The following is a 12,472-nucleotide window of genomic DNA, read 5'->3' as shown; positions in this document are numbered from 1 at the left end:
AGACTTAATTCTTGTAACACAACTGAAAGTACTTCTAATATCCTCTTCAATGCAGATTAACTTACAATTCAGCTGGAAGGAGACCAAGGTTCAGTTATGGGTAAGGGACATTACCAGATGGGTCAGAATCCAACCATATTTCAGGATATCGAATCAAACAGGCCAGGTGGGATATGTGGAAGCTCGCAGCGCAGGGTGGTTTTCAGGTTGTGACTGGCACAGTTAGTCTGCCCACTAGTCTGGGGATGAAAGACTGAGGGTAGCACCAAGAAATTGACAGAATGCTCCTCACACTTGGGATATAAACTGTGGTCAGTAATCAGACAATACCGGTGGTGACATCATGAAGACTGGATGGTGGCGCTGGGCCTCACCACTGACTCAGTTTCCTACATGAGCGCTGCCACCACACAGGAAGAAAGTAGAACCTTGTCAGCTTAACTGGGAATGTCCTCTGCTGTGTACTTGGAAAGAGAGGGTGTTCTTCGATCTGGGGTGGTACATGATGGTAAAACTGAAATGACCAAACAACAACGCTTCATGGTCCTGTCGAGAATTCAGACTTTTATCAAACTGGCTTAAAGACAGGTTCTTAAGGTCTGTCAACACAAAAAAAGAATAAGAAAAAGAAAGAGCTTTATTAATTCCAAAGGAAATTATTTAAAAAGTATTTGGCCCCCTGAAGCCACTCTGACAGCTAGGGTGAGGCAACAGGAGAAGAAGCGTCTGAGGTGGAATGCTAGGATAACACAGTCCCACTCTGGGATCAGAGGCATCCACCTCCAGCACAAAGTGCTTGGAATGGATCAGGATGAATGCGAAGGTAAATCAATACCAAACTTTGGAGAATGCCTTTTTGGCCTCAGAATCCAAATCCCACAGCTGGTGGTATGGCAATCATGAAGAGTGGCAAGCCCACAATCTCACCAGAACTCCAGTCCGGGTGGGGATAAAGCAGACAGAGATGACCAAGTAAGAGAGCATGGCTGGGAGGTGAGACAACCATCAACTGGATGTGTTCACTATGACTGCCTGACACTAATTACCAGATGTGAACTGCTTGATGGTTGATTTTAGCCATGTGCCTGCCATCCAATGTGGTAGCTTCCAGGGAAGATCTAATTCCAACTTGTGCAACGAGAGCTTCATCAATAAAATGGTTGTCATCCTCAGAATCCACAAATGCACAGAGAGCCAGGGACTGAGTTTGTCAGTCATTAATTTAGCAGAAGAAGTCTGGGTGGGAGGCTGAAGAGTTATAAGTACTGCTCATCAGTACACCCGCTTCTACTGACAAGCTCAGTCTTGCGGTCATGTAGGATGAGAATAAATGCAATGTCCCTCTGTCCAAAATTCAGGCACAGCTGCTTCAGCATGCACCACTCTCACTTGGTAGAGGAATGAAGAGTTTGATCAAACTGCACTGGCTCCTCTTCATGCACATTGAGAGGTGCAAAACTCCTTCAGATGTGACTTCAAAGGCAGGAAGGAAGGCTCACTGTGGGGCTGCTGCAGAAGATACAGGTGAAATATGTTCTGGAGATGGATGCCCAGCTTGTTCTTGTCTGCATTCCCTAAAACATTTATCAATCTGGGTTGCTGTGGTAATAAAATCGTGCCAAGACGAGGACTCGCGACTGTATGCAAATTCATGATTCATGGCCTCACTATGGCTGTAACAAAGTGCTTTGTAATGCATAATCATTCCAAAGTGAATCAGCCACTAGGGTTTGAAATATCTGGCATGCTGCAGGAGCCCTGATGGACAGAAAATTGCAGATTGCCAGCATCTTCCCCCTGGACCAGGTGACTGAACATGTTCATCATTTCTGTGATGAAGTTGGAATATGAAGAGCTGTCATGATCTGCAGTCACACACGTGCTCAATCACGTGTGGTGCAGAAGCGTTCTTGTCCTGGTTTATTTCCCCCAGTGTGGTTAGAGATGTCGGCTTCTTTGGGAGAAAATGTGCTGGGTTCTCTAGTGAGAATCCCATGTGTATTTGTCAGGCACCTGCTCTTCCACATTCACGCGTCACGTCTGTGTTCATAGTTTGTGTCTCATTTATTGTCCTCCGTGCCTTATATTTATTGTTGAATGATTAGTGTATTTCAGTTCTCTCCATGAACAGTTACTTCCTATTCAGAAATGTTGGTCCAGTACGATGGGACACAATAGGTGGTCCACTGCATGCCAATGCACAGCAGTTTTCTGCAGCAGCAATTTGCATTCCTGAAGAGACCAAGGAGTGGGTTGTTGTCCATTTACTACAGCTATTCCTATTTCCATAGTGGCTGAGGTGTGACACTCTTCATCTGCAGATGCCATTCCTGTTACTGCACATGCCAAGCAGCAGGACTCTCCACTTGCAGTTGCCGCACTGGATCCCTGGTGTGGCCTAGCACTGGTGTACACAACCCAATAATTCAGATTCTTCCATCAATGTGGCTGAGGAACAACACACATAACCCAATTCTCCAGTTCCTGCCAAGAGTGTGACCGAGAAGCGGCGCACACAACCCAGTTCTTCAGTTCCATCCAACACTGTGGCCAAGGAGCAGTGATTACAACCCCATTCTTCAGTTCCATCCAACACTGTGGCCAAGGAGCAGTGATTACAACCCAATTCTTCAGTTCCATCCAACACTGTGGCCAAAGAACGGAGCACACAACCGCATTCTTCAGTTCCAGCCAAGAGTGTGACCAAGGAGCAGCGCACACAACCCAATTCTTCAGTTCCTGCTATCAGTGTGACCAACAAACATTACACAACTACATTCTTCAGTTGCTGCCATCAGTGTGGCCGAGGAATGGTGCACATAACCCTAATCTTCAGTTGCTGCCATCAGTGTGGCTGTACCTGGTTCCAAAGCAGAACTGAAGCTCCAAGCTGGAAGTGGACCAGCATCTCTGTGAGTTTCAAGTACTTCTTCCTATTCAGCAGACAACTCCAGAAGCTATGACTCTCCAAAAGCAGTCAAACCATGGTAAATCAAATATCAAACAAATGCAAACAAAACAATGCAAACAAAAAAATGTTTTACAAAATCTTTGTACACACAACAGGAGGCAGTAAAAGTTGATATCAAAACTTATGAAATTAAAACATTTTATGGCCGTATCACAGTAGGTATATGGATGAAAGTCATACCACATAAGAGTATGAACAAGCTGTTACTTTAATGTTGCAAAGGTTATCATATTATGTCCAGTTGGCTAAGTGTCATTTATCCTTTTTTTTTTGAGAAATATAACTTCTAACACTTGCTCAAATGAGAGTTTAACAAACTTTGAATTTACTGCAGTATTTGGAAGACCCACTGTTGTATAACGCGTGGCTTGTTATTTGCACATTGTCTTTGAAAGAGGCTCTGTTGATACTCTCAGAAGTTATTCCTCCTCACAGCAATCTGCCAGGCAAATATAAATGTGTATCTGGGGTCAGTGGTGAGGGAGGGGGGTATATTTTTGGTGTGAGGTGTGTTGAAAGTTGGATGTGGCAGTGGTTACAGCTGATCTCATGTGTCATACAGAAGAGCCTTGAGACAGCTGCTCTCTGGTGAGTGTGCACATATAACCTTTTTCTCTACTTTTAGATTTGCAGAATGTTGTTTGTCCACAACTATATCTTACTGGAGTGTTTTTGGAGTGTTGCGTTGTTTCTTTTAAAGCATTAAAAACTATGACCTGAGCTGAAAAGCTTCTCAGTGCATTAGCCCAAAGTACAGAAAACTATGCTGCTGTCACATTATCAACTAGTTAAGGTAGATTGATTGATCGATTTGTTGGGGGGGGTAAAACAATCATACGAATTCAAAAAAATGTTATAAGTCCTAAGCCGTTACTGTATTGTCTGTGCTGTGCTAATCATCACACATTATTATTTAACATTATACCTGCCAGATGTAAAGTTTAATTAAATTAATACTTCATAGAAAATAAGAGCATCAAGTCCATTTTCAACACAGCAACATTTAAAGCTTGCTGTAAAGCTTGTTGCTGGCAGCCACTGTACAGCTAAGGCAGACTAGTTAGTGAGATAACTTGATTGACACATGTGCAACAACAAGTCCAAGAATTTCAGAGAGACGTATTTGAAGTGTCTTACAACCGTGAATCACTTGTACTGTATAGCTTTATGAAAAGGTTGATACTTCAGCACGTTAGTAACATTGTGTTACATAATCAGGTAAGCTAGTATGCTAGCCACTGTTGATGTCACTCACCTAAAAAAGGGATCAAGATGGCTTGTCGATGGCTGGTTTAATCAAAAACAATTCAAAGTGAACAACTTGCACTACTTGATCTAAAAGAAAAAAAAAAAAAAATAAAAGAAAAAAAATAAAAATTGAAAGTTTTTCCTGCCAAACATTGAGTTTGACTGCAGCTTCAGACTTAAAACCAAGCAAGAAGTTTTGTTTTAGAAGAGGGAAGGACTGGCAGAATGGGTCAGTGGCAAGACCTGTATTTTTGGAAAGATGTTAATCTATTCTGTCATGAATACAGAGGTCTGTCTCTCTCACTCTGCTTGTGTGAAAAGGCAAACTCATACTTACAGCTCCGCAGACGTGCTGCCAGTACAGATACTAATTTAAACCAAAGTGATATATTTAGCTAGATGGTTCGATTGAGGACACAAGTGTTAGCTATTTAAATAAAGCACTGGGAAATTAGAGTTTTTGATCAGGAACACTCCTGTGAGTCCATACTTCAATCACACCCAAATCTCTTAAATCTACACCCGATCTCATAATGTAAATAATGCCTTTTTAGTCCAGATCTAATGAGAGAATTTGAGTTTTGGTTGCTTTTCTTTCCTTCTAACAATACTACAAATGCATAAGATGAGAACATACAATGTTGTGTGCAGTGTTTCTGCAACTTTCTGTCAGGAAATCGGCTATAAGTACTTGGCTATAAGTAAAAGCTGCATCAAAATGCATCAATAATTGTTTTATTATTGAATTGATTTATGAGGCGCCTATTCCACTCCTAGATATTACAACGTATGAAATAATTTGGGAAAATTAGGCTTGTTTTTTTGTTTTTAATAAGAATCACAGATTAGAGCCAACCACTGAAGCCTAGAAATCTGATAACTAACAATCTTCATTTTTATGCTTTGCTTATTAAATATGCATGTAATCCCAATAAAAGCAACACCATCTAACCCAAGCAACCTCAATATCACAGCAGGTTTGATGCCCCATGCAAAGGCTGGTTGATTGTGCCGAAAATGACCCTACCTCTCCGCTGTGCAGGAATGGCCAACACTGGGAACCTTTCTGAAGAGCAGGTACACTGCTCCATCTGTCTTGACGTCTTCAATAACCCGGTGTCCATACCCTGTGGACACAATTTCTGCCAGAGCTGCATACTAGGATACTGGAAAACCAGTCCTTTGTACCAGTGTCCTATATGCAAGAAGTCCTTCTGCAAAAGGCCTGATCTTAGTGTCAATACTGTCCTGAGGGAAATTGCAGAGCAGTTCAAGGAGATCAGGGTGAGAAGTGCAGTAGGGAAGGTGAACAAGGAGGAAGACGGGAAACCTGAAAAGGTGAAAAGGCGGACAATGGACAGAAGAAAGCAGGAGGATGAGGAGAGGCTTCTGGAGAAAGACAAGAAGGAGCAAGTCCTGGAAGAGCTCAAGCAGAAGCAGGAAGAAGAAAGAAGAAAGAAAGCATCAAAGGAAAAACCAAGAGAAATGATGCACAAGGAATTACCTCTGCTGCTTCCTCCAACCACAATACCCCAATCCTCTCCTCCAACATCAGCAATATTTGAGACGTCACCTCAAGCACCACCACGGGGGCCATCACCAGAATCAATGCCCCAAACATCAGCCCCACTCTCAGCACAAATCCCCTTACCTTCTTCCTCATCACTCCCACCCTGCTCCTGGGAGGAGGTCCTCTGTGACGTATGCCTGGGGGAAGGCAGGCCAAAGGCAGTCAAATCCTGCCTCGTGTGTCTTACCTCATACTGCGCGGAGCACCTGAAGTCTCACACCGCCAGGTTCACCAAGCACAAGCTGATGGAGCCCGTTGCTAACATGGAGGACAGGATGTGTCCGAAGCACGAAAGGCTCCTGGAGCTTTTTTGCAAGAAGGATCAGACCTGTGTGTGCGTCCTCTGCACAGAGACAGACCACAGGGCCCATTACACCGTTCCTGTCGAGAGAGAGTGGACAGAAAAAAAGGTGAGAGAATGTTCTTTGAGAACACAAAGCTAAATATTAGTGAGGCTGCATGCAATTTAACAGATTATCAGAGGCATGCCCACCTTTGAAGATGAAATGTTAATAGTAAATACAAATCATATAGCTGATTCAACCAGTACACTATAGAACCGCCTATATGCAGCTAACATAGCTAGCTAGCGTGCACAAACTTGCTAGTTTGGCTTCTTTACAATTAATAAATGAACAACATGAAAGCAAGGTATTTGTCTAGTCCAGGATCGTCTTTCAAAAAGCCATAGGTTATTGCAATCAGACTTTGGAGCAGGATTATTTAAAATTTTATGTGGTAAGCAAAGATCTACGACAGCAACATTCATGATACTGCTGACGTTTGGCAACTTGAACCTCAAATATCACTGTTGGACCACACAAATCAGTTGCAGGGATACAACTGAAAGTTGTTCCAAAATATAAAACTGGATTGATCACACTCTGGGGAAATTAATATGTCACAGCAGCATAATCAAGAAAGATGAGTGTCTGAAGGATAATTTTTCATTACAAAGACAAGATTTCTATAGATATCTCCAATTACGACATTACTATAATCAGAAAATAAAAAACAGAGATGGCAGAGAGGCCAGTAAACACTTTGTCCAATTATTTATTGATGGATACAAATCGAACATTGAGAGATGGATTATCTCCCAACTGTATAAGAGTTTGCAGAATTTAGAAACTTATTCAACAAAATATATACAAGTTAAATGGGAAAGGGAAGGAAACATGACAATAACAGATAAAGAATGGGAAGATATCTGGATATTTCAATGGAAAACTACAAAATCTTATGTATGGAAGGAATTTTGTTGGAAAAATGTAGCCTGATACTTCATCACTCCACTCATGAAGGTGCACCAAAACAGTGGTAACACTCACTGCTGGTGAGGCTGTAGGTGTCAGACTGCAAACCATTATCATGTCTTCTGGGATTGCCAAAAAATACAAAATTATTGGAAAGACATACATAATGCAATACAAGACGTTCTTAATACACAGATATCATTTGACTTCAAAACCATGTACTTAGGATTCATCCCACCAAAACTGATGGCTAAAGATAAGTGTCTGATAGGGGTGTTGCTGGCAGCAGGAAAAAAGCTCTAAAAGATGGATGTTGCTGACTGGACGTACAATTAGTAATTGGATAGATATAACAATGGAAATAGACACTTTGGAAAAGGTTACCTGTTCTTTGAATCTAAAGATGGACATATTTATGCAGCACTGGACAAGATGGGTGCAGTTTATTAGACTTCGAAGACCAGATTTTGTCAAGGTAACGAATTAAGGGAACAGCAACCTCTCATCTCCTACACAGGATTTTTGTTTTTAAGCCTTCAACAGTATTCTCAATGATTAACACAAGTGAATGAAACTAGAATGCTGCAGATACTCTTTAAAAAGTATTTTTATGTGTTCTTGACTGTTGTTTCATAACCCCACTGGATGTAAAAAGTTCACTTGTACATGTTCTGCCCCCCTTTCTGTCTCTCATCCTCTTTTACGGTGTTAAAATAAAAGGAAATGACCAGCCATATGGCCGCTACAAACCTTTGGAACAAGAAATTCCATTGCAACTAAAAGAAACACAGATCTGTATAACATAATAGTTAAAAAGTGTGGTTGTATTTGTATTTGGATGTATTATAAAATGTATTTCCAAATAAAAAGAAAGATGAGTGGAATACAAATAATATAAAGGAGGGAAAAAAGTATTAAAATATGAAAAGCTGTGTCAAGTATATGCACAAAAGGAAAACATTACAACTTAACAGAAAAAACAAGCATGAACCTGTATTAGGAACCATTAACTGCACTGTTCAAAAATATACAGTCATGTTTATAAAGTGGAAATGTGACTCATTGTCCTTGTTTATGAAAAATCGTTGTGTGCAGGCACTGCTGAAGAAGACGGAAATAGACGTCCAGCAGATGATACAGGACAGAGTAAAGAAGGTGGAGGAAATTAAACACTCAGTGGAGCTTAACAAAGTAAGACGGCATTTTAAAGGCACTGAATACATGTCCCAAATCCATAGGCTCCAGCTACCACGTGATCCTTAATTGGAGTAAGCGGGTATACAAAATTGATAAATGGATGTCCCAAATCCAAACACAAATACCCACAACCAACGCATAGAGACAGGTTGACTCTTGGCTTCTGATTTCAGGCTTGTGCGCAGAGGGAGATAGAGGACAGCACACAGGTCTTCTCAGAGCTGGTGCGCTCCATCCAGAGGACCCATGCCAACCTGGTTTTGGCCATAGAGGAGAAGCAAAGGCAGACTGAGAGAAGGGCTGAGGGCCTCATCGCTGAGCTGGAACAGGAAATCGCAGAGCTAAAGAGTCGGAATACAGATCTGGAAAATGTCGCTCATACAGACCACATTCACTTCTTGCAGGTGGGACATGACCGTTTTTAATTCAGTTGAGTATCTTTATGTTTTTGCTTCAAAAAATGGTGTAAAATCTTCATACATCGTGTTAATAATAATTAGCTGCTATTAACCATCTTTAATACCATATTCCCCATAAATCCCAGATAATCGTGACATTAGTGGATTTTTTCCATTAGCTCCCGCTGAAATCACATTGATTTAAAAATTAAATTTTAAGATGACTTTTAATTTTGATCCACATGTAATAGCATCCAGTTCAAAAGTGCTGCTTCAGACACAAAATTTCACTTTTACTTGTTTCTATTTTCTATCAATTGGGCACATTAAAGCTTTATATTATATATATATATATATATATATATATATATATATATATTAAAAGTTAACTACTGGTCTTTTATCTTTCTGTAGAATTTCCCAGCTCTTAACACTCCCCCATCTGTCAAAGACTGGTCTGAGACCAGTGTTCCCACTGAAACGTGTGTTGGCATCATGAGGCGAGCTGTGTCCAAACTGGAGGGAGCCTTAAGTGATATGATTGCAAAACTAGCAGACAGTGGTACGATTTCCATTTATAGTCACACTTTTAAAATTTTGATGAAACTGTCAGCATTTAAGCCTGTAATGCATATACGAGTGGTGTATCTGATGATAATCAACTTTCATTTGTCTTTTTATTTTTACAGAAATCAAAACGATCCAAAATTATGGAGGTAAATTTTGATGCATGCAGGTTCATTTTATTTTGTGCAAACACTTTAAGCCCAGCAGGAATATACATAGCCCAGCACACACATTTCCTGAAGTGCAACATGATAAATTACAAAAACGCAAGGAAATTTCAGGGTGCAATCTGTTATTAAAAATGAGAATTCTACACTCAGCAAAAATATAAACGCAACACTTTTGGTTTTGCTCCCATTTTGTATGAGATGAACTCAAAGATCTAAAACTTTTTCCACATACACAATATCACCATTTCCCTCAAATATTGTTCACAAATCAGTCTAAATCTGTGATAGTGAGCACTTCTCCTTTGCTGAGATAATCCATCCCACCTCACAGGTGTGCCATACCAAGATGCTGATTAGACACCATGATTAGTGCACAGGTGTGCCTTAGACTGCCCACAATAAAAGGCCACTCTGAAAGGTGCAGTTTTGTTTTATTGGGGGGGGATACCAGTCAGTATCTGGTGGGACCACCATTTGCCTCATGCAGTGCAACACATCTCCTTCGCATAGAGTTGATCAGGTTGTCAATTGTGGCCTGTGGAATGTTGGTCCACTCCTCTTCAATGGCTGTGCGAAGTTGCTGGACATTGGCAGGAACTGGTACACGCTGTCCTATACGCCGGACCAGACCATCCCAAACATGCTCAATGGGTGACATGTCCGGTGAGTATGCCGGCCAGGCAAGAACTGGGACTTTCCGCTTCCAAGAATTGTGTACAGATCCTTGCAACATGGGGCCGTGCATTATCCTGCTGCAACATGAGGCGATGTTCTTGGATGTATGGCACAACAATGGGCCTCAGGATCTCGCCACGGTATCTCTGTGCATTCAAAATGCCATCAATAAAATGCACCTGTGTTCTTCGTCCATAACAGACGCCTACCCATACCATAACCCCACCGCCACCATGGGCCACTCGATCCACAACATTGACATCAGAAAACTGCTCACCCACATGACGCCACACACACTGTCTGCCATCTGCCCTGGACAGTGTGAACCGGGATTCATCCGTGAAGAGAACACCTCTCCAATGTGCCAAACGCCAGCGAATGTGAGCATTTGTCCACTCAAGTCAGTTACGACGACGAACTAGAGTCAGGTCGAGACCCCGATGAGGACGAGCATGCAGATGAGCTTCCCTGAGATGGTTTCTGACAGTTTGTGCAGAAATTCTTTGGTTATGCAAACCGATTGTTTCAGCAGCTGTCTGAGTGGCTGGTCTCAGACGATCTTGGAGGTGAACATGCTGGATGTGGAGGTCCTGGGCTGGTGTGGTTACACGTGGTCTGCGGTTGTGAGGCTGGTTGGATCTACTGCCGAATTCTCTGAAACGCCTTTGGAGACGGCTTATGGTAGAGAAATGAACATTCAATACACGAGCAATAGCTCTGGTTGACATTCCTGCTGTCAGCATGCCAATTGCACGCTCCCTCAAATCTTGCGACATCTGTGGCATTGTGCTGTGTGTTAAAACTGCACCTTTCAGAGTGGCCTTTTATTGTGGGCAGTCTAAGGCACATCTGTGCACTAATCATGGTGTCTAATCAGCATCTTGATATGGCACACCTGTGAGGTGGGATGGATTATCTCAGCAAAGGAGAAGTGCTCACTATCACAGATTTAGACTGGTTTGTGAACAATATTTGAGGGAAATGGTGATATTGTGTAAGTGGAAAAGTTTTAGATCTTTGAGTTCATCTCATACAAAATGGGAGCAAAACCAAAAGTGTTGCATTTATATTTTTGTTGAGTGTATTTAAAATCAAGTCCTTCTGGTTGCCAAGTGACAAGATGGATTAATTCTGTCAGTCAGCATTCACATCAAAGTCAACAGATGTCATACGTCACGTCACTTACTGCTCATTTTGTGACATTGCTGGTGGCACCATCTGGTGAATGAAGGAAATTTTTTGGCCTTGACTGAGTCAAGGACAATTGAAGATAATACTGAATAATGGGCAAGTTGTTTTTTTTTGTATGCAATCAGATTGAGAATTAAATTTTTTTTCACTTTTGTTGTAAACCTGTAGTAGGTCCATCTGTCTCAAAATTAGTTTTTTCTAAGATAATCTTTGTTAAATCCGGTCTGTCTGCAGTTGATGTTACTTTGAATCCTGACACAGCCAATCCGTGGCTGCAGCTTTCTCAGGACAGACGCCAGGTGAGACACTTGGGAGCATGGCAAGACCTTCCAGATCATTCTGATCGCTTTGACACAGTGGTCATTGTCCTGGGACGGGAGGGCTTCACTTCAGGAAGACACTACTGGGAGGTTCAAGTGGGTGAAAAAGATGACTGGTACCTCGGTGTGGCCAGGTCTTCAATCAACAGGAAGGGCAGAATCTCTGTAAGCACCACCCAAGGCTACTGGGCTCTGGCCATGAAGAAAGGCCAAGAGTACAGAGTGTCAACTTCACCACCTTTACTGCTGACCCTCAACTCCAAACCCAAACAAGTGGGTGTGTACTTGGACTACGAGGAGGGGCAGGTGTCGTTTTATGATGTAAGAGCTCGGACTCATATTTACACGTTCAAAGATACTTTCGTGGAGAAGATGATGCCCTTTTTCTACCTGTACTGCTGTGACAAAGCCTCCGATACTATTGTGATATGTCCTGTCAAAGAGAAAGGCCTAATCAAGCAAAGTTACTAAGAATATATACACTACTTTCTATTTTATTTGTACAACCCCTGGCAAAAATTATGGAATCACCGGTCTCGGAGGATGTTCATTCAGTTGTTTAATTTTGTAGAAAAAAAGCAGATCACAGACATGACACAAAACTAGTCATTTCAAATGGCAACTTTCTGGCTTTAAGAAACACTATAAGAAATCAAGAAAAAATATTGTGGCAGTCAGTAACGGTTACTTTTTTAGACCAAGTAGAGGGGAAAAAAATATGGAATCACTCAATTCTGAGGAAAAAATTATGGAATCATGAAAAACAAAAGAACGCTCCAACACATCACTAGTATTTTGTTGCACCACCTCTGTCTTTTATAACAGCTTGCAGTCTCTGAGGCATGGACTTAATGAGTGACAAACAGTACTCTTCATCAATCTGTCTCCAACTTTCTCTGATTGATGTTG

General features: G+C 41.6%; 1 protein-coding gene across 3 annotated transcripts; it reads left to right on the top strand.

The window, feature by feature from the left end:
- The first annotated feature begins 3,496 nt into the window (after window positions 1–3,496).
- si:dkey-46i9.6 (E3 ubiquitin-protein ligase TRIM39) lies at window positions 3,497–12,061 on the top strand. Of its 3 annotated transcripts, none has more exons than XM_034164890.1 (7): window positions 3,497–3,559; window positions 5,194–6,199; window positions 8,141–8,236; window positions 8,416–8,646; window positions 9,055–9,202; window positions 9,330–9,356; window positions 11,478–12,061. In XM_034164890.1, the coding sequence occupies exons 2-7, from the start codon at window positions 5,237–5,239 to the stop codon at window positions 12,032–12,034; spliced, it is 2,022 nt and encodes a 673-aa protein (XP_034020781.1). In that variant the 5' UTR covers window positions 3,497–3,559; window positions 5,194–5,236; the 3' UTR covers window positions 12,035–12,061. The 3 variants fall into 3 exon arrangements, with proteins under 3 accessions (XP_034020781.1, XP_034020783.1, XP_034020782.1); XM_034164892.1 differs by having other exon boundaries at window positions 3,510–3,559; window positions 5,262–6,199; XM_034164891.1 differs by having other exon boundaries at window positions 3,526–3,559; window positions 5,197–6,199.
- Window positions 12,062–12,472: the final 411 nt, after the last annotated feature.

This window comes from Thalassophryne amazonica, chromosome 23 (genome assembly GCF_902500255.1).
Source record: "Thalassophryne amazonica chromosome 23, fThaAma1.1, whole genome shotgun sequence".
Classification (NCBI taxonomy): Eukaryota; Metazoa; Chordata; class Actinopteri; order Batrachoidiformes; family Batrachoididae; genus Thalassophryne; species Thalassophryne amazonica.
Note: the sequence above shows the minus strand (reverse complement) of the source record. Positions and strands in the feature narration are given on the sequence as shown.